The sequence below is a fragment of the Lepidochelys olivacea genome (genome assembly GCF_965140295.1).
Source record: "Lepidochelys olivacea isolate rLepOli2 genome assembly, chromosome: 11".
Classification (NCBI taxonomy): Eukaryota; Metazoa; Chordata; order Testudines; family Cheloniidae; genus Lepidochelys; species Lepidochelys olivacea.
Genome location: NC_140421.1, coordinates 65204429 through 65226172, shown reverse-complemented (window position 1 = coordinate 65226172; position 21744 = coordinate 65204429). Strand labels below are relative to the sequence as shown.

Genomic DNA, 21744 nt, shown 5'->3' with positions numbered 1-21744 from the left:
CAGTGCTGAATCATGACTAATCCTGCCATCACTGTAAAGAGTTACTAAGATTACTTTTAAATGAGGGTCTCTGACCTGAGTTTTGTGGGTGTTCACCAGAGAAGGTGCTGCTGCTACCATGGAACTGCTACGGGGCCTGGGCAGGTGCATGGTCTCCGGCTCAGGGGGCTTCTCCGGCTTCTCCTCCAGCATATGTCTCAGTCTTTGTAGATAATACATCAGAGACCACTGTGTACCCTCCTCAGACCAGTGTGCCTGCAGCAGGCAGCGCAGTACTGCCACATCAAAATAGGTGGCATAGCGAGACTTTTGGCAAGGCGGAATCACTAATGATACCCTGTTCCAAATAATAAAAGGAGAAGCATTAGAAATCAGCTAGAGCTAATACTTTCCCTCAAGGTGCAGAGCTCTGCCAAAAGGTTCCTTCCAGAAAGAAACTTATGGCAGGTCTATGCTGCGATAAAACACCCCATGGAACAGAGTCTCAGAGCCCAGGTCAGCTGACTTGGGCTCACAAGACTAAAAATTGCAGTGCAGATGTTCAGGCTCAGGCTTGAGCCTCCTCCACTTGCCAGGTTTCAGGGCCCAGGCTCCAGCCCAAGCCCAAATGTCAACACTTCACTTGAATTTTATAGCCCCACAGCCCAAGCCCTGGAAGCCTGAGTCTGCTAACCCCCCTGCCCCGCCAAGCTGTGGCCCTTTTATTGCTGTGTAGACATACCGTTAGGGTTGCTTTTCATCATTCACTCTAGGGCACCACTTAATTGGTCTTCTTCTTGTAGGTGGAAACTATTCCTGTGTTACCCTCCAGTTTGGGGAACAGAAGTCACCCCAGAGACCAACACTAATGATGCTCCATTTACCGGCCACTAAGAAATGGTTATAGACTGAGAAAGAGAGAAGTTGTCCCTCTCCACAGAGACTCAAGTGCACTAACAACTGACAGGCTTAAAATCCACCTGGTCATTAAAGAGAGAGTCTTAAGGCCTCTTCCACTCTCCTCACATCTGCAGAACTTTCAGCTACTTTCCAGCTACCAGGATGCTTAAGTAATTGATTCTGTTTGGGCTGACAGAAAGGTTTGAATCTGGGGATAAGGCACTGGTTCAGGAAAGCATCCTTGCTGAAGAAAGCACTTAAGCATGTGCTTAACTTTAAATCCCCAGTGAGACTCAAGCACATGTTTAATTAAGCATGTGCTTAGATGTCTTCTTGAACAGAGATGCATTCCTAAATCAGGGCCTAAAAGCACAACAGGCCTCTACCACTTGCAATCAATGACTAAATCCTCGAGCAGGAATCAGGAGCAGACTCAAACCCCTGCTGGTCAGGCTCTAATGGGAGGACATGTAACATGTGAAGGAGCAGGTTACACAGTCAGGTGTTACTAAAAGAAATGGCAGCATTCTGGGAACGCCCGGTAAAATAATCACTTAAACTAATTGAAACGGATCTGGTGGCTCTCATGTGAGTAAGTGCTACTGCTATATAAGATGACCTCCCTTTTTGCCCCTGGATAGTAGAAAATATGACATATGTCACCTTTCCCTACAAGTTTCCTGGCTGCTTTTGGTGGTGTCATTCCTGAATGTTCTTTTGATATGGTTTTTAGTGTGAAACATCCCTGGTATTTTTGTTTCCAGACTTGAATGTACTGGACAGAGAGAAAAGAATGAACTATGGGGTCTCAAAGGGTGAGCCCTGGTTCTTCCACTGAGTTGCTGCTATACATGAATTCTCACTCACACACATGCAAGGTTCTTTTTTCAATAAAACCATCAGAAAGTATTAAATTATATTTTTGTTGTTAATCTTCTCAAGCAAAAGCGTAAGCCCCAAATTCCCTCTCACTGAGAATCTACAAACTAGGTGTGGTCCCAAAGAAATGTTTGCCCGTGATGCCATAATATTTGCTGGCAAAATTCTATGTTATTGAGAATAATCAGGTCCATGTTAAGGAATGGGCACTCCAGGCCTGTGCTTAATGCCCCAGCACCTGGGGGAGGCATTCATATCAGAATTTCAGCTTTCATCAGAAACATTCTAGCCCTCATAGCTGCAAAGAAAAGCTTGGAAATCTGATTTCAGTGTAACTGATACAGTGGTGTCTGCCCAAGTCTGCAGACAGCATGAAACAACAGCTCTGAGAGGGGTGAACTGTCCCATTCACCCCTGTGGGGAGTTAACTCCAAGGCCCATTGGCATGTGGGGCCTTGACCAACACTATCCCAGCAGAGCACTCACAAGGGAAGAAAAGCACAGAAAACCCAGCCCCTCACTTATACAAACACCCAGCAGTTGGGTTAAGTACTGGGGGACCCCCTTGCTGCTAACCCTGCCTTCTTGGCGGGAAGGGGGATCCTCTGCCATCATCACTCCAAGTAGCAGATGGAGCCATAATGCCAGGCTAGGGCAGGGTCAAGAGGTGGGGGGCCAGTGCTGTGGTGACCTTGAGCCCCACATTGCCTTAATGGGACCCAGGTGAACATGACTGATCTCCCTCTGTGTATGGAGATTGAACAGATCTGTGGTTTGATGTGCTATTTCATAACCTGGAAGATTTCTGGATGCAGTTCTAGAAGCACAATTGTGTGAACTGAGTACCTGTTGCATTTTAAAACTTTCCATAAGACACAAAAGAATCAATAACTGCCTCATGAATGATGTTCTCGTGCATTTGGGACAAATCACAACAGCCAACAATTTTTACCATTAATATTGACAGGTCTACGGAGCCACATGAGGAGGCAGGCTTTCAAAGACAGGCACCCAGGCAGGATGTCCATATCTGCATTCGGACACCCAGCCCGGTACTGAGCAGCCCAATCCAGGAAAACATTTAAGAATGAGTAGTTCCATTGACTTCAGTGGGACTGTGCTATTGCTTAAAGTTACATACATGCTTCAGTGCTTTGCTAGATTACAGCTTAACTGGATACAAGACACTTGACAGAGTTAGGTTGCTGGTGTGCTGGGACCACTGCCTATCGGGCTGACCAATATTGTCTCATTGTTTCTTTGTACTGCCTATGCAGTCTGTCTGTATCCATCTGTTGTCTCTTGTCTTATAGTCAAGTTTGTCTCAATGAACAGTTAGTTCACTTCAAGCTGGGGTGTGAATCTACCCCACAGTAGCCTGCTGCAGACAAGCTGCCCACTGGGACTCTGCTGACACACATTAACAGTTTGTTAATGTATTTTGATCTAGTCCAGGACTAGAACGGTTAATGTGCATCAGCAGGGTCCACATGGATGGTCAGTCTGCGGCAGGCTACTGCGGGATAGATCAAAGCCCACCTTGCAGCGAACTAAATAGTCATGTAGACAAGCCCTTAGATTGTAAGCTGTTTGGGTGCAAGCACTGTCTTTTTGTTCTGTTTGTACAGCACCTAGCATATCGGGGTCCTACACCATGACTGGGGCGCCAAGGCTCTATGATAATACAAATAATAATAAAAATATAAGCCAATTTGAGCATTCAAATGTAGGTTTTTGGATATTCAGTTAAGTAGGGTTCAGCAAAAGGTTTGCAATGCTGACCCCACCTGCAAGCAGGGTAGGTTGGCAGTTTCTTCCTGGGACACATTTGAAGATGGGGTGGCTGGGAAGGATTCATCTCCAAGAAATGTGTTCATTCAGAACTCAAAATGTTCAAGCAAATCTGCAGGAGATGGTTTGCTGCCAGCCTCTGTCAATGGAGGACACCATAGACTTCCTCTAGGTCTTTTTTAAAGGCACTCACTTTTGAAAACTAGACCTTAGGTATTGGCATATATTGCTTTATTCAGTCTACAGTTCAAATGTTTCCATTAATACTGCAGTCAAGATAAATTGTGATTACAAGTGGGGTGATTTAAAAAAGACTTTAAATAAGAGAAAAAGAAAACAGTGATAATTTAAAAACACCTTTCCCACCAGACTGACATCAGGGCTCCCATCATACACCCTTCTCAAAACATTACAAAGAGAGAAATGAGTGAAATGCACATGAGGAGAAAACAAAAGGGCCAAGACTGGATCAGAAAGACAGCCTGTACAAAGGGTTGCTGCACCACTCCAGCAGCATTCCAGAAAAAGAATTATCCCCAAAGAAAAATAAAATCTGCCCGCCAATATCTCCCAGACCAGCTCAGCTGAACTGACCAGCAAGCACAGAGGATGAAGCCAGAACTCTGCCTATTCCCACCCCCTTGTAGAAAGGAATAAGGTGATGCATCTTTCTCTGCTCACTCCTCTGCGATCAGACCCAAGGTCTGGGGGAGCCCCTATTGGAGCGTAAGGGAGATATGTATTCCCTCATGCTCCCTTACGTGGGCATGAACTCCAATTCACAATCTAGCTCAAAAGAAGGACTGTTCTTCTGAAATAGTTACCATTCAAGCCCTGCTTGCAAAGTCTATTTCCAAGGCAGAGACTGACAGCCAGCTGCAGAATAAATGGCTGGGGTTTTACTACTGCAATGGTTCCAGTGAAATGAAGAACTTCACTGAATGGAGCGGGGATATTTATCCAAGATCAGAGGAGCAAACTGGAGGTTTGCTGAATGAGGTTCCAAGAAAACATAATTTAAAATCTTGTGCTTTGCTTTGAATTAAACCCTGTGGACATTTCATCAGGTACTTGACGGATAATTGCGGGGTGAGTGGGTGGCATATTTTGTCCAGCTGTGGGCCCAAGGACAAAGGAATACTGGGCCGTTGATAACAGGAGTAAATAACATTTGTTTCTGAATTGCCTGTTGCTTGGCAACCAAAACTCCCTGTTCAGTTTTAATTGATCAATGAGCTCTCCAAATGAGGAGACATTAGTGACGCTCTCTACAAAGCCTGTCGGAAGCTTCATCTCCATAGCAACCACCAGACTGAGCTGGATAAACTGATCATCTGATTCAGTCTTCTAAAAGGTTGCCTGCTCCCTTACTTTTTATGGGCGTGTGTATGCACGCTGAACGATGGCGTACATGAGGAACAGTTTACATTTAGTAAGACAATACTCAGAAGTAACAGATGACTTAGTTTTACCAGGTAATGTTAATAAAATGAAATAAAAACTCAGAATTTATATGACACAAAACCCACTGAAGTCAACAGAAAGACTGCCAACTAGATCAGGTCCGTAAAGAATGGTTTTACCCACTGAAGCAGGTGACAAGATAGATCAATAATACGTATTTTGAGAAAATAGTTGGGAGGCGTTTTCGGATTCAGAGAAATTTTGAAACAGAGATAAAGTGTTACTATAATGAAGCAAATTCTGAAACTCTTGAGTGTTTTTGTTTGAAATTTTCTGGTGCAACTGAACATGAGGGCCAACATTTTTAAAAATAGGAGCCTAAGAAAAATATGTTCAGATTTTCAAAAGTGCTGAGTATTCACAAACCCTAATGGGAGCTGACCAGTGCTCAGTCCTTCTGAAAATCTGCCTGTACCTTTATCTTCCCCAAATACGAATTAAGGAGGTTAAATTTAGGCTCCTGCATTTTAAAATCTTTGCCTAAGCCCTACAAGGATGGCTGAGAAGAGATTTGAGAAGCTGTTCTTTTGCCTGCCTGCCAGCCAGCCTGCAGTAAGTGAACTGAACAGCTGTATGTGAAGAAGGGGAAATGGAGGTAGCGGCCAAGCAGCACTAAAAGGGAGGAGAGGTACAGAAATGCTCTGCCACACAGGGAAAGAGAATTGCCCAGAGGGCAGCAAAGACAGATCAAGCCCCAGAGGACATGCCCAGCCAAGGAACAATGAGCCTAAAGTTTGGGGTTTTTTTTAAATCATCAAACTCCAAAATATAAAAGGTCCTTGTCCTCTGCTCTGTCCTCATTGCTCTATAGTTGCTATCCTAACAGGCCAGCTGGGCAGTCCTGTAAATGAGATGGAATGAAGTCAGTGTGACTGCCACCATCTCAGATGACACACCGGCAACCAAACTGAGGACTTCCAGAGCTAAAAGCATGAGCTGTTAGAGTTTGAGCTGAAGAGACAAGGCTCTTTAGTTGGCACTGTAAGACTTATATCCTTTGGGGATTGGGCAGAGGGGACCTGTAACACACACTCCCCAGAAAGTTATACCAACATAGCTTTTCGTAGGACTCTGTACCTGGAAAGTGGAGGTCCTCTGTCTTGGGATGTTTGGGACGACACACTTCCATCAAAGGAGTTTCCCCGATGACAGCCTGAAACAGTGGCCCTGGGAGGCACAGCATCTGGCTGGGCTGTTTCACACACCACCTGAAGTCCCTTAGGATATTTTCAATATAGAGAAATAAGTTTAAAAATAGATTTGGATCTTCCACATTAGCCCTCTTACTATGTATTTATATATTAGTATTATTTATACTAAGATAGCATAGAGGGGACTCGATCAAGATTGGGGCTCCAATGTCCTAGACACTGTGCAAACACATGGTTTTCATTCCAGACAGTGTATAAGCTAAGGCCCTAATCCTATAAACTATTTCACCTGGGCAGACCCTTAAACCTACATGGAGTTCCACTGATATCAATGGAAAGTTATTTGTTGCTTTCAAGGTCAGGGCCTAATGCAAGATAAGACATCACGAGTGATGATATGTTGTTATTAATTATAACAGAGGATAACAGTAATTTGAACATGCAGTAATTTAGGCTGGATAGTGCACACCTTGATGGCTCCAAATCATCGAAAAACGTGTTTTTATTTAAATGAAAATGGAGGGCACTGGCCCTCTCTTCTTAGCTCTGCCATGTGTCTTTACAATATTGATGATGGCTTGTTTTCTCTTTTTATATAGGTTTGTAAGCTTTATATTGATCCTTTGCCCTGAGCCCCAATCTCATTCTTTGCAGGGGGTAGGCCTTGGAAATGATAAAATCAATTATAAAACACACAATTCGATAAAAGCATTAAGATGCTTCGGAGACCTGCATAGTAATTGCAACTGTCATTCCAAAATTCCCTTCAAAAGACCCCATCAATTTAAAAAAAAAAAAGAAGAAGATCTCCCCACAGCTCCCCACTCTTGCTTGTCTAGCCATATGCCCACCTCTGTGTGTCCAGTGTCCAGATTAGGGGATTCACAAGCCAGGCTCTGGTTGCTAGTAGGAGAACTTCTCTTGGCTGGGATAAAAATAAAAAGAGAAATTTTAAAAATGTAATGCTCATGTTGTACTAATCAAACAAATAAGCTATTAGCCATTGTAAAAAATGGCATCCCCCTGACTGTAACATTACCAGATGTTAGCTACACCTGTTGGAAATTATAGCTGGTTGGCAATTTGCTGTTGATTTTTTTTTGGGGGGGGGGGGGCACAAGAAGCGCAGTTACCACAAAATCAAAATTTCCTGTGGGAATTGCTGCCCCTTGCAAAATAATTTTGGTTTGCTGAGCTGAACTGAAACATTTCATTCCAAGACAGTTTGACATTAAATTGCATCGGCCTAGTGTGCCACAGTGACTCAAGTGTGCTGTAGAGTTCAGGGGCTTCATGCTCCAGTTCTCTCATGGGTCGGGCTCCTTGGCCAGACTACTACTGCTGCCAGGATGCGCTTTGGTCTCCTCTCTGATGGAGCTACATGATGCATGGGAGTTTGTGTTGTTTCCAGGGAGAGGTAGTCTGGCCAGGCAGTGTAGCCCATAGATAAGAATGGGGCCATGAAGCATCTTAACTACCACTCCCATGAGGAACCATGGCAGATGCAACTTAATGTCAGTCTGACTCAATATGAAATGTTTTGACATTTCCAAATTTGAATTTTTCTGAACTTTTGACATAGTAAAAATACTGAAATTTTTCACAATCAGAGGGGTAGCCGTGTTAGTCTGGATCTGTAAAACCAGCAAAGAGTCCTGTGGCACCTTATAGATTAACAGACATATTGGAGCATAAGCTTTCGTGGGTGAATACCCACTTCGTCGGATGCATGTAGTGGAAATTTCCAGAGGCAGGTATAAATATGCACGCAAGAATCAGGCTAGGGATAACGAGGTTAGTTCAATCAGGGAAGATGAGACCTTCTTCTAGCAGTTGAGGTGTGAACACCAAGGGAAGAGAAACTGCTTTTGTAGTTGGCGAACGAGTCACAGTCTTTGTTTAATCCTGAGCTGATGGTGTCAAATTTGCAAATGAACTGAAGCTCAGCAGTTTCTCTTTGAAGTCTGGTCCTGAAGTCTTTTTGCTGCAGGATGGCTACCTTTAAATCTGCTATTGTATGTTCAGGGAGGTTGAAGTGTTCTCCTACAGGTTTTTGTATATTGCCATTCCTAATATCTGATTTGTGTCCATTTATCCTTTTACGTAGGGACTGTCCAGTTTGGCCGATGTACAGAGCAGAGGGGCATTGCTGGCATGTGGTGGCGTATATTACATTGGTGGACGTGCAGGTGAATGAACCGGTGATGGTGTGGCTGATCTGGTTAGGTCCTGTGATAGTGTCGCTGGTGTAGGTATGTGGGCGGAGTTGGCATTGAGGTTTGTTGCATGGATTGGTTCCTGAGTCAGAGTTACTATGGTGCGGTGTGTAGTTGCTGGTGAGAATATGCTTCAGCATGGCAGGTTGTCTGTGGGTGAGGACTGACCTGCCTCCCAAGGCCTGTGAAAGTGAGGGATCATTGTCCAGGATGGGTTGTAGATCACTGATGATGCATTGGAGAGGTTTTAGCTGAGGACTGTATGTGATGGCCAGTGGAGTTCTGTTGGTTTCTTTCTTGGGCTTGTCTTGCAGCAGGTGGCTTCTGGGTACACGTCTGGCTCTGCTGATCTGTTTTCTTATTTCCTCGTGCGGGTATCGTAATTTTGAGAATGCTTGGTGAAGATCTTGTAGGGTTTGGTCTCTGTCTGAGGGGCTGGAGCAAATGCGGTTGTACCTCAGTGCTTGGCTGTAGACAATGGATCATGTGGTGTGTTTGGGATGGAAGCTGGAGGCATGAAGGTAGGCATAGTGGTTGGTGGGTTTTCGGTGTAGGGTGTGTTAATGTGACCATCACTTATTTGCACCGTGGTGTCTAGGAAGTGGACCTCCCGTGTAGATTGGTCCAGGCTGAGGTTGATGGTGGGGTGGAAGCTGTTGAAATCATGGTGGAATTCTTCCACAGTTTCCTTCCCATGGGTCCAGATGATGAAGATGTCATCAGTGTAGCGTAGGTAGAGAAGGGACATGAGTGGATGAGAGCTGAGGAAGCATTGTTCCAGGTCAGCCATAAAAATGTTGGCATATTGTGGGGCCATGCGGGTGCCCACAGCGGTGCCACTGGTCTGGAGGTATATATTGTTGCCAAATTTGAAATAATTGTGCATGAGGATAAAGTCACAGAGCTCAGCAACCAGTTGTGCTGTGGCATCATCAGGGATACTGTTCTTGACAGCTTGTATTCCATCTGTGTGTGGGATGTTTGTGTAGAATATAGAATATCAGGGTTGGAAGGGACCTCAGGAGGTCATCTAGTCCAACCCCTGCTCAGAGCAGGACCACCAATCCCCAATTTTTGCCCCAGCTCCCTAAATGGCCCCCTCAAGGATTGAACTCACAGCCCTGGGTTTAGCAGGCCAATACTCAAACCACTGAGCTATCCCTCCCCCACAAAGTATAGAGAGCCTCTACATCCATGGTGGCTAGGATGATGTTTTCTGGAAGATCACCAATGCATTGTAGTTTTCTCAAGAAATCAGCAGTGTCACGGAGATAGCTGGGAGTGCTGGTGGCGTAGGGTCTGAGTAGAGAGTCCACATATCTGGACAGTCCTTCAGTGAGAGTGCCAGTGCCCGAGATGATGGGGCGTCCAGGATTTCCGGGTTTGTGGATCTTGGGTAGTAGATAGAATAACCCCGGTCGAGGCTCTAAGGGTATGTTGATTTGTTCCTGTGTTAGTGTAGGGAGTATCCTGAGTAGATGGTGCAGTTTCTTAGTATATTCCTCAGTGGGATCTGAGGAAAGTGGCCCGTAGAATTTGGTATTGGAGAGTTGTCTGGCAGCCTCCTTTTGGTAGTCAGACCTGTTCATGATGACAACGGCACCTCCTTTATCAGCCTCTTTGATTATAATGTCAGGGTTGTTTCTGAGACTGTGGATGGCATTGCGTTCTGCACGACTTAGGTTATGAGGCAAGCGATGTTGTTTTTCTACAATTTCTACCTGTGCACGTCGGCAGAAGCATTCTACGTATAGGTCCAGACTGTCATTTCGACCCTCAGAAAGAGTCCATATGGAGTTCTTCTTCTTGTGCTGTTGGTGGGAGGGTATCTGTGTATCAGTATGCTGTTCAGTGTTATCTTGAAAGTATTCTTTGAGTTGGAGATGGCGAAAGTAGGCTTCCCAGATCACCGCAGAACTGTATCATGTTTGGGGGGCATGGCGGGGCAGAAAGACAGTCCCCGAGATAAGACAGACTCTTCTGCCGGGCTGAGTGCATAGCTGGATAGATTGATGATATTGCTGGGTGAGTTAGGGGTACCACTGTTGTGGCTCCATGTGGCAGGCAGGATTTTAGACAGCTTACAGTACTTTTTCCTTTGTAGAGAGGTGAAGTGTGTAATGTCGATCTCCTGTCTTATTTTAGTAAAGTCCGTTTGTATGGAAGGTTGGTTATTTACTGTATTTTCACTGAGTATTTTTACTGTTCATCCTAATTCAGGATGAAAACAACTGTCAAGATGTTGTAATTTTCCATGGGACCAAAAAATAAAAATAAAAAAAATCCAATGTTTGCTCAGCTCCATGGGGAATGTTTTCAAAATGTAACATTTTATATGTCAGAATCAACCACTGAAGTCATGTTAGGGGCCTGAACCAAAGTCCACTAAAATCAGTGGAAAGAGACTCTGATTGATCTCAGTGGACTTTGGATCAGACCCTTTGAGGAAGATACTGAGCTGAGATTCTGTGTTGCACCTCCAGGATGAAAAAATACTTAACAGGGTATAAGTAAGGACAAAGGCCCAGATCTATAAGGTATTTAGGCTCTTAACTTCCATTTATTTCAATACCTGCATATACCCTAGAATCAGTTGGAGTTAGGAGCTTACGTACTTTTGAGGATCTGGACTCAAAAGACATACAAGGACTTGGGGAACCATAAGGAGCTGATTTTTATATCATTTATGCTGATGTAAATAAGGAGCAACTGCACTGAAGCATGCGAGATCAGATTAAGATTTTACATGATCATCTTGGCCAGGCCTTTTGAACCAATCCCATGTTATTATAATACTATAAAATCAGGATTTGGGTTAGGAAGAGCATCTGTATTATTGACTATCTCTTTGCTACCAATAGTATGTGGCTGCTAGCTTCTGTACCTTCCTCATCTGCGTCAAGCTGTTGCCAAACATTGTCTCTACTTCTTCTTAGAAACGTATACATGGAAACAGACATGTGAAATTGTCAGGAAATGATCTTGCTTCCTTCTAAATTTATGCAAATATTGATGGCATTGAGGGGAAGAGTCTTAAAATATTGTCCAAGAGTTCAAATTATTCCTGTAATTTTAGCATATTCTACAAAGATAAAATCTACAGGAAATATTAAAGGATTTATTTTAATCTAAGGGACATTTAAAATGTATGGTTCAACTCCTCAGCTGGTGTAGCTCCACTGAAGTAAACAGAAATACAATGATTTACATCAGTTTAGGATCTAGTATTAGACTTTTTTTCTTTTTCTCTTATATATAGGAAGCCTGTATGATTAGTCAGATTAATGTAGAGATTAAGTCAGCTGGCATTACAGTAGATATATGGCAGTACATGAGAAGTAGTATCAATACAGATTTGATACTTCTATCCTACACATTTACTTCCAAGGGCTTGTCTAAACACATACTTTGTAAAAAGGCTTGATGTTAAACCAATTTAGTTAAACAAATGCAGGTTAAATGTATATAAAACAGATTTAAACCAATGTAAGAGTGTCCACACACAAAGTTGCACTGATTTAATCAAGATGGATTAAAATTGAACCTTTAGTTAAACTGGTGCAACTTGTATGGGTAGATCAGGACTAAGAGTAGAGAGACTAAAAATTGGGTAACCATAGCAATAAATCTGATTGATTTTGATCCTGGTGTAAATGGTGCAGCTCCCATTGAAGTTAATGAGAGACTCATCTTATTATGTCAAGATGATTTTGGCCCATTAGTTTTCATGGGAATTGAACTGAGGGCGTCTCTACATTCAGCAGTTGTACCAGTTTAATGAAATAGGTTAAATTTAGTTAAAATCGACGCCATTTCTAAATGTAGACTTGGCCATGAAGAGAGGGTTTATTTTGATATGGCACAAAAACAAAACAAAAACACAGGACTGCACACAGATCTTGCATGCATGGCAAATGGGGCTCAGATAACCGTACCACAAGGAAGAGACTTTCTGATGCTTAACATCTGTGACTACACAGCAAAGTCACACACCTGTAATAATGTTCCTGATTGGCTTTACCAGAGCGGTGAAGGCAGAAACCTCAGGCTGCCTGTGCTCCCACATGGGCTGCCAAATAACAAGGCCACTGGCCAGCCGAAAAGTCAGGTCAGACTCCTAGAAAGACATAATGGGATCATCATACCATATGTGGATTAGTAAGGCTGACACAGAAGAGCATCGTTTTCTGTGTGTGCTGACTGTCCCTCCTACTGCGACACGGACCTTGAAAGCAACAACAATGATCACACGCTGTTTGTGTGCAATAAAGGTCACTATTGTAACTATTCAAAGAAAGTATAAAAATACCTACCCAATGGTCTACTAATAAAGCAACGTGGAATTCTCAGTACAAAGCTAAGTAAAGGGCCTTTGTGCCTTTGATCAGTTATACCGATCAAAACCTGTTTTTTCCAGGATCTCTACTACTACTGAAAAACCTACCCACCATTTCAGCAAAATCCTTTGTACACATTATTCTGCTTATTGCTTTAGATCATACAGTATGTAAATCTTTCCTTTAGGCTCCCTTTTCCTATAATGCCTGCCTGCACAAAATGAGCCAAAAATAATAATTATTATAAAAAATATTTATTTAGGAAATATGAACATTTTTACAAATTATTACAAGTGCCAACATATAATGGTCTTATTATTACTATTAATTTTTAATTTAAACACCAAAATCATTATGCTGCAAAGATTTATGCATGTGTGTAATTTTACTCATCTGAGTAGCCCTATTGATGTCAGTGGAACTATCTACTTGAGTAAAGTTACACATGCAGGTAAATCTTTGCAGGACCAGGGCCCAAGCATGCATGTACTTAAACTAAGTGGCTCCATGATCTGACTGCTGGAAATATTGTCCTTCCTCACCTTTTCCGTTCCCTACTTTTTGTTGTGACTTCTTTCGAGGCAGCTATCATGCCTTTTGTATTTGTATGAAAGCACCCAGCAACACTTTCAGGTGTTGTAGAAATAAGCATAAGCAAGACATTGCTTTCCCCTGTGCTCTGTTAAGTTTTTGGTGGTGCACTGGCCCTGCTACACTGTAGTTGTATAATTATGAACACAAGGTTAATGATGTTATTTTGGGATTAGATTTTGTTTTTGCTGCTTGCCCTGAGTCAGAGGTGAAATGGTGCTGTATCAGCACTGGAAGAGCTTTGGAAAGAACTGGGACTCAAAGATTACCAGCTAGAAGAAATTTGTGCCACCCCTTTACCAAGTACCAGTAACTTTAGACTCCAGTGCTGGCTCATTTCTGCTGACTGGTGCGTGTACGTGTCCATAAGTAGCTGACACTCCATCCACTCCCTACCTGGTTGGTAAGGGGTGGGGGAGTACCAACATCTCCACAACGCCTGAGTCAGACTGCAGAAAGGCCATGCCAGAGGGCTGGCCAAATCTTACTCCTCTGTGCAGGCACTTTAGAGTCAGGATAATTAGTTACAACATATGCTGTGAGAGTTCAGATTCACAAAGGGGACGAGAAAAGGGTGGTGAGCTTTATGTAGTAGCTATCTGGTTAAACACAGCCATTTCCCAATAACTTACTTTCTAGGAATGTCTGATTGAGAACAGCCAATTTCACTTAAGAGGCTAGCCTTAAAACATTAAGGCTGAAAGGTAGCCCTCTAGTGAAGCTAAGGACAAGTGGCAGGAATCAGAATGTGCAGTGAGATAAGTCCTGATTACATAGTTCTGCAAAGCTGGCTTATACATCATAAAATAAAGAGAAGGACTTCAGCTGACGAGAAGCCTGCAGCTTACTTCTGACATCAGAACAAAGAAACACTTAATTTGCACCTGCCACTAAAACTATCACAGATCCTATTAATTAATTAGTATCAATGCTATTAGTAATAACAAGAACAAATCAGTGACAACCCCGTTTCTGGAATTACTGAGCAGACAGAAAGGCATTTCTTAACCATGAATGAGCGTCAACCAGACTGAGCTAAATTCCACAATCCTTGCTCCAGCTCTGAAACAGTGAGGAACTCATGCCCTCAGCACTCACTGATTACAATGAGAGCTGCAGGTACTCAACACCTCTGATAATCAGGCCACTTATGTAGGTGCTAAATATAGATGCAGGTGCTTCACTTTGGATATTCTTGCTTTAGTGTCTTCCCAGTGCTACAACCTGTATTCATATCACTGGAATTACTTTTGATACTTTTACTCTAAGGTACTATAGTTTTAGTAAAAGATGGGTGCACAACTGGTTGAAACACTGCACTCACAAAGAGTAGTAATCAATGGTTCACTGTTAATCTGGGGGAATGTTTCTAGTGGAATCCTGCAAAGGTCTGTCCTGGGTCAAGTACTATTCAAAATTTCCAATAATCATAGAATCATAGAATATCAGGGTTGGAAAGGACCTCAGGAGGTCATCTAGTCCAACCCCCTGCTCAAAGCAGGACCAATCCCCAACTAAATCATCCCAGCCAGGGCTTTGTCAAGCCTGACCTTAAAAACCTCAAAGGAAGGAGATTCCACCACCTCCCTAGGTAACGCATTCCAGGGCTTCACCACCCTCCTAGTGAAAAAGTTTTTCCTAATTTCCAACCTAAACCTCCCCCACTGCAGCTTGAGACCATTACTCCTTGTTCTGTCTTAGTTAATGGACTGGAGAGTATGCTTATAAAATGTGTAGATGACACCAATTTGCAAGGGGTTGTAAACCCTTTGGAGGGCAGGATTAGAATACAAAATGACTTTGACAAATTGGAGAATTTGAAATCAACAAGATGCAATTCAATAAAGACAAATGCAAAGTACTACATACAGAAAGGAAAAAATCAAATACACAAATGCAAAATGGGGAATAACTAGCGAGGCAGTACTATTGCTGAAAAGGATCTGGGGGTTAGAGAGGATCATAAATTCATAATCAACAATGTGATGCAATTGTGAAAAAGACTAATATTCTGGGTTGTATTAACAGGAGTGTTCTCTGCAAGAACTGGGAGGTACCTGTAACTCTCTGCGTGGCACTAATGAGGACCCGATGGCAGTATTATGCCCAATTTGGGCACTACAATTTTGAATAGATGTGGACAAAGAAGAAACAGTCCAGCAGAGAGCAACAAAAATGATAAACAGGTTAGAAAACCTGTCCTATGAGGAAAGGTTAAAAAAAACTCGGCATGTTTAGTCTTGAGAAAAGAAGACTGAAGGAGGACCCAATAACCATCTTCAAATATGTTACCAGCTGTTACAAAGAGGGCAGTAATCAATTATTCTCCATGTCTGCTGAAGGTAGGACAAGAAGAAATCAGCTTAATCTGAAGCAAGGGAGATTCAGGTTAGATATTAAGAGAACTTTCTAACTATAAAGTACTGGAACAGGCTTCCATCGAAGGCTGTGGAATCCCCATCATTGGAGGTTTTTAAGAACAAACACAGCTTAGACGAACCCCTGTCAGGGATGGTCTAGGTTTACTTGTTCCTGTCTCAGCGAAGGGAGTTGGACTACATGACCTCTCGAGGTCCATTCCAGCCCTACAGTTCTATGATTCTATTATGTCCATGGGACTGCTCTCCTGTGTAAGGGCAACAGGGCTGGACCTTTATTCTGGACTGTATGCTAAATCCAATTAGCCACTATTATGATCATTCGCAGCCAAGGCTGAATCACAGTCTCCTCCTCACACTGGCATCACTACCTTACCACTCCTGACAGTTCTTCCACTTACTTTAATCCTGTGGACCAGAGGAGCAAACAGGAACACAAAGAGCTCCACTGTTGCCATGGAATTCTGAAAGAACTTCCTTCGGTTATTCTCTTCCTCTTCATTAGTGCTGCCACGCCGAGGGTGTCCTGGAGAGCCCTGGTTTTCAACCTGATGAATAAAGGCGCTACTGCTCCCTCCCCAGCTGGAGCCTCTCTCTCCTCCAAACCGGTCATTGCTGCATTCTTGAGGAGCCTCCAGTAGCATCCAATGGAGGGTGTGAAGAAGCTTAGTCTCTGCTACGCCAAGCTTGTCCTGATGTCCTGAATGGAAAAAATGCAGCATAGTGGGTGTCTCTGTTCACACAGGATCGGTACAGTGGAGATTTTCAAAGCTGCATAGGGAATTGCGCACACAAATTCTCTATGTAGCTTTGAAAATCTCACCCCCGCAATTAGAAGTATCGAGTTGTTCCTAGTATGTCTTGGTTAAAATCACCTGATTCAGAATGTTACATGCCCCTGCACATTCCCCTTGCCTCTTCCTTGAAGTATCACTCAGTGCTGTCTGCATATGTGAAAATACAGTACTCATAAAAGGTGCTAACTTGACAGCCCTGGATCTTGAAACACTTCTACTGATCCCCAAGCTGTAGTACCGCAAGCGTTCCTAGACTGTGCTCTGCTACCCATCCCCACCAGTATGCTTCAATTCTGGAGGAACCAGGCCAGATGAGAAAGTAGTTTGATCTTGATGAGCATAGTGCAAAGCTGACTGACATCAGTGGAAAGATTCTTATTGATGATAGTGGGCTTTGGATCAGGCCCTATGCTTATGAATTCATTGTGTTTTTTTTCCGTTAAGACTGTCAATCTGTGAACCAGTTAGTGTCAGTTCTGGGGGCAGATTTTGTAATGTGGATACTTACCCACCTGCAACTGGACCAAGGCCAACAATTACTTACATGTGAAATACAGAACTTTCAGACATAAACCAGACCACCTTAAGGACCTAGCCAAGACCAACTTGGGTGATGCCCGATCGGCAAGGAGGCCACATCTTTTTTGAGATTTGCCATGCTGATGATGACGACGACAACAACAACAAATGACAACACTTTCAGTGCCTTCAAAATCTGACTACTATGGCATATGTCTTACAGAAAATTAATAAGCTTCTTCAAGGGCTATTTCAGTTAGGTGGCAAGACTACTGCTAAAATCCATCCCAGTTCCTCTTGGATATGGTGACCAGATAGCAAATGTGAAAAATCGGGATGGGGGTGGGGGGTAATAGGTGCCTATATAAGAAAAAACTCCAAATATCGGGACTGTCCCTATAAAATCGGGACATCTGGTCACCCTATTCTTGGAAAACAGTACTGAACTAATTTGACTCTCAAGATTGTGACTCCCTGTTGACAACAATTTCCAAGACGTCACTCATTCATTTAGATGGCACCCTGCAATGCTGAGACGGATTTGATCCTTTCATGCTTAGAGAAGGATTTCATCATTCAGGACCTTTCTTCTCACTTTTCATTATCCAGCAGTGAAGTCAAAATGATGTATCTTACATCACCGTTCCCAAACTGTGGGACCAAGATTTAACTGTAGCATTAAACAGAAAGGGACTCATGGAGCTTTGTTTGGGTAAGTGTTTATATAAAATACAAATCTCTTCAGTGACAAAGAAAATGTAGAAAAATATGAGCTAATATTTTATGAGGCATATATTTTTGTAGCGCTAGTCTTCTGTTTGGGTTCCCCACCCCCAGTTTTGATCTAGTGTTAAAATTTCCTTTAAAAACAGAGAAAGGTTTGGTGTAATATCAAGTTTTACAAAAAGAAAAGGAGTACTTGTGGCACCTTAGAGACTAACCAATTTATTTGAGCATAAGCTTTCGTAAACTACAGCTCACTTCACTGGATGCATACTGTGGAAACTGCAGAAGACATTATATACACAGAGACCATGAAACAATACCTCCTCCCACCCCACTCTCCTGCTGGTAATAGCTTATCTAAAGTGATCACTCTCCTTACAATGTGTATGATAATCAAGTTGGGCCATTTCCAGCACAAATCCAGGTTTTCTCACCCTCCGCCCCCCCCACACAAACTCACTCTCCTGCTGGTAATAGCCCATCCAAAGTGACCACTCTCTTTACAATAAGAAAAGGAGTACTTGTGGCACCTTAGAGACTAACCAATTTATTTGAGCATGAGCTCATGTCATCAAAGTTAAATTGGTTAATGCTCAAATAAATTGGTTAGTCTCTAAGGTGCCACAAGTACTCCTTTTCTTTTTGCGAATACAGACTAACACGGCTGTTACTCTGAAACCTCTCTTTACAATGTGTATGATAATCAAGGTGGGCCATTTCCAGCACAAATCCAGGTTTTCTTATCCCCCCCTTTCCAAAAACCACACACACAAACTCACTCTCCTGCTGGTAACAGCCCATCCAAAGCGACCACTGTCCCCACAATGTGCACGATAATCAAGGTGGGCCATTTCCAGCACAAATCCAGGTCTTGTCACCCCCCTCCCCCCAACACACACACAAACTCACTCTCCTGCTGGTAACAGCTCATCCAAACTGACCACTCTCCTTACAATGTGTATGATAATCAAGGTGGGCCATTTCCAGCATAAATCCAAGTTTAACCAGAACGTCTGGGGGGGGGTGGGAGGTAGGAAAAAACAAGGGGAAATAGGCTACCTTGCATAATGACTTAGCCACTCCAAGTCTCTATTTAAGCCTAAAATAATAGTATCCAATTTGCAAATGAATTCCAATTCAGCAGTTTCTCGCTGGAGTCTGGATTTGAAGTTTTTTTGTTGTAAGATAGCGACCTTCATGTCTGTAATTGCGTGACCAGAGAGATTGAAGTATTCTCTGATTGGTTTATGAATGTTATAATTCTTGACATCTGATTTGTGTCCATTTATTCTTTTACGTAGAGACTGTCCAGTTTGACCAATGTACATGGCAGAGGGGCACTGCTGGCACATGATGGCATATATCACATTGGTGGATGTGCAGGAGAACGAGCCTCTGATAGTGTGGCTGATGTTATTAGGCCCTGTGATGGTGTCCCCTGAATAGATATGTGGGCACAGTTGGCAACGGGCTCTGTTGCAAGGATAGGTTCCTGGGTTAGTGGTTCTGTTGTGTGGTATGTGGTTATTTTGGAAATATTCCTCAAATAAATTGGTTGGTCTCTAAGGTGCCAAAAGTACTCCTTTTCTTTTTGCGAATACAGACTAACATGGCTGTTACTCTGAAACCTATCAAGTTTTTAAGGCACAATTCCAAATTGGAGAAAATATTTATTTTAATGTCTTTTTGCATTTACCTCAATAAAAACTAATATCCAGTTCTACAAGGTTGGGTATTTTTTTTTTTTACAAGAGGTTGATAATTATTTGTATTATTTTAGCTGAGCTGAATTTTACATATAGTGTAGTCTGATTACTACATCTGCCTGCAAAGTAACCAAGCGTAAGATTACACAAACCCTTACATGCAGGAACAATGCTATTATAATTAATGTAACTAATCACATAAGTGAATTCTATCCACAAGAATAAAGCCATCAAGGACTGGGTTCCCATCATATTTTCGAGGTTGAAATACAATAAACAGGAGGAATAAGAGAACCTATCTTGCTAAATTTACTTATGTGAATAATCCTTACTAACACTAGTTGGGCCACAGACCTAAATGGAAATTATTTGCTTGAGTAAGGACTGCTGTGTGAACATGGATTTGCAGGATTGGGTCCTATAGCTTGGAGAAAATGGGTATGTCTACACTAAAATATAACACCCACGGTTGGCCCGCGTCAGCTGACTGAGGCTCACAGGGCTTGGGCTGCAAGGCTACAAAATTGCAATGTAGATGTTTGGGCTCAGGCTGGAGCCTGGGCTCTGGGAGAGTATGGTCTATGGTATATTGAGCACAACTTCGTGATATTTTAATGGAAGGTTAGGTAATAGTAAAAAGCAAACTAACGCAAGTACCAACCTAGCTTGTTTCGGTTAGAAAGCAAAGTCGCTGTGCAATGAAGTACATGTGGTAGGGCAGCTTGAACCAGTTCCCAACGAGAAATGCTCTGGATGGCTTCAGAGAGGGCTGGAGAAAGACCATGCAGCTTGTTCTCTACTAAAACTCGTTCGAAAGACTAAGCAAAAAAAAGGAGAAAAAATATTATCCTAGCACATGCTTTGCAAGACAATGTATTCTCTTCTAAAGCTCTAGCTGTCACATACTATTTTCCACAAAATATACCTTACAGTTCCTTTCAGTAAAATTATTTCTTAAAATATTTTCTTAAAAGAGAAAGGCCACAGCCAAAGCTCACTAGATGGATGGTTAATCAGGAGACAGCAGCTAGAAGAATTCAGAAGCAGCATGGTTCATTTAATATACTTTCCTTAGTCAAAAGAATTAAAGAAATGAGTATCAAATTCCATACAAACATAAGTACTCTGGGTCAAACCTGGCATACAGTTACGCTGGTGTAAATCTGGAGTAATTCTGCTAAAGTCAGTGAAGCTGCTCCAGATTTACACCAGCGTGACTGAAAGCAGGATTTGACACTCTCTTTGAAGGTTTTATGAAGCATGAAGAGCAGCCCATTAAAAGTACATAGGACTTAAGAAATATTTTCACACCCTGTCACAAAAGTTAATCAGCGTGTAAAATCCTATATCAGGACATTATATAGATTATATAGATTTGGGGGCCAGCGCATCTGTTTTATAGAGGGGGGAAAAAATCCTTACAGAAGCTTATTATTAGACAGCCAAGCTATTTCTACAGTCCATTCTTTCGAATATGGCCAAAAGACCTCCTTATATGGTCACTGAAGCAATTATGTTCCTCTGAAGTTACTGTAGTCAAGGACTGTATTAGTGATATCACATGCCCTTGCCACAAACCAATGTAGCCTTCTGGCAATCTACTCATTCACAAATTGTTTAGCCAATTTTACTATGCTCATGGAGATAAGTAAGTGTATGTACATGACCTAAAGGATGCTTCAAATGCCATCACACCAGATTCATAAAATTCATTCCTCAACAAGAGGCACAAAAATCCTTGGTAAAAGAGCTGCATTTACCAGGAAGAAGCTTAATCACAAAGGAGTAAAGCAAAAGAAACTTGACTTTCAATCTGGCCATCAAAACGCAACCACCATTCAAAGTGTGCAGTACCTACCAGTCAAACAGGCTGTTTAATATTCCTTTACATACACCAAGGGCAGGAAAGTAGTCTTTGCATATGTTTGTTCTATAAGAGAGAAACACCCTAACAGTGCTGGGTATAGACAGAGTTCAGGGCAGTGAAAATGGAACATGTGACTATTATGCAGAGTCAGCTCATGGACAGACATACTGGTGGATATGCAGGACTGAATATGACGATAATGAATCACATGCTGAAAATAATAGTCAAACTTTGGCAAGAAATTTACTGTTATGCTAGAGGGTGTTTACAGCTGCCAGCAAGCATATCTGATCTACACGCAGTCAAAAATCTCACTGACACTGATGGATTTCTAGCTGCCCCTCGTTCTGGCTCAACTGAGAAGCAATTAAGCTCCTTTATGGTGTAAGATGTCTGAAACCACCATCCAAAGCACTGGCCATCCAAAGCACTGGCCACATGGA

At 42.5% G+C, this 21744-nt stretch overlaps 1 protein-coding gene across 8 annotated transcripts in view; it reads right to left on the bottom strand.

Annotated features, from left to right (window-relative positions):
• The window catches only part of UNC80 (unc-80 homolog, NALCN channel complex subunit), a 187766-nt gene that overhangs the window by 151195 nt on the left and 14827 nt on the right, over positions 1–21744 (bottom strand). For all 8 annotated transcript variants that reach the window (XM_084643900.1, XM_084643903.1, XM_084643905.1 and 5 more), the window contains exons 3-8: positions 20096–20252; positions 16088–16386; positions 12374–12497; positions 7016–7089; positions 6091–6230; positions 76–337 (exon numbers count right to left, since the gene is read on the bottom strand). In XM_084643900.1, the coding sequence (XP_084500026.1) occupies positions 76–337; positions 6091–6230; positions 7016–7089; positions 12374–12497; positions 16088–16386; positions 20096–20252 (1056 nt within the window). The remainder of the gene's footprint in view (positions 1–75; positions 338–6090; positions 6231–7015; positions 7090–12373; positions 12498–16087; positions 16387–20095; positions 20253–21744) is intronic.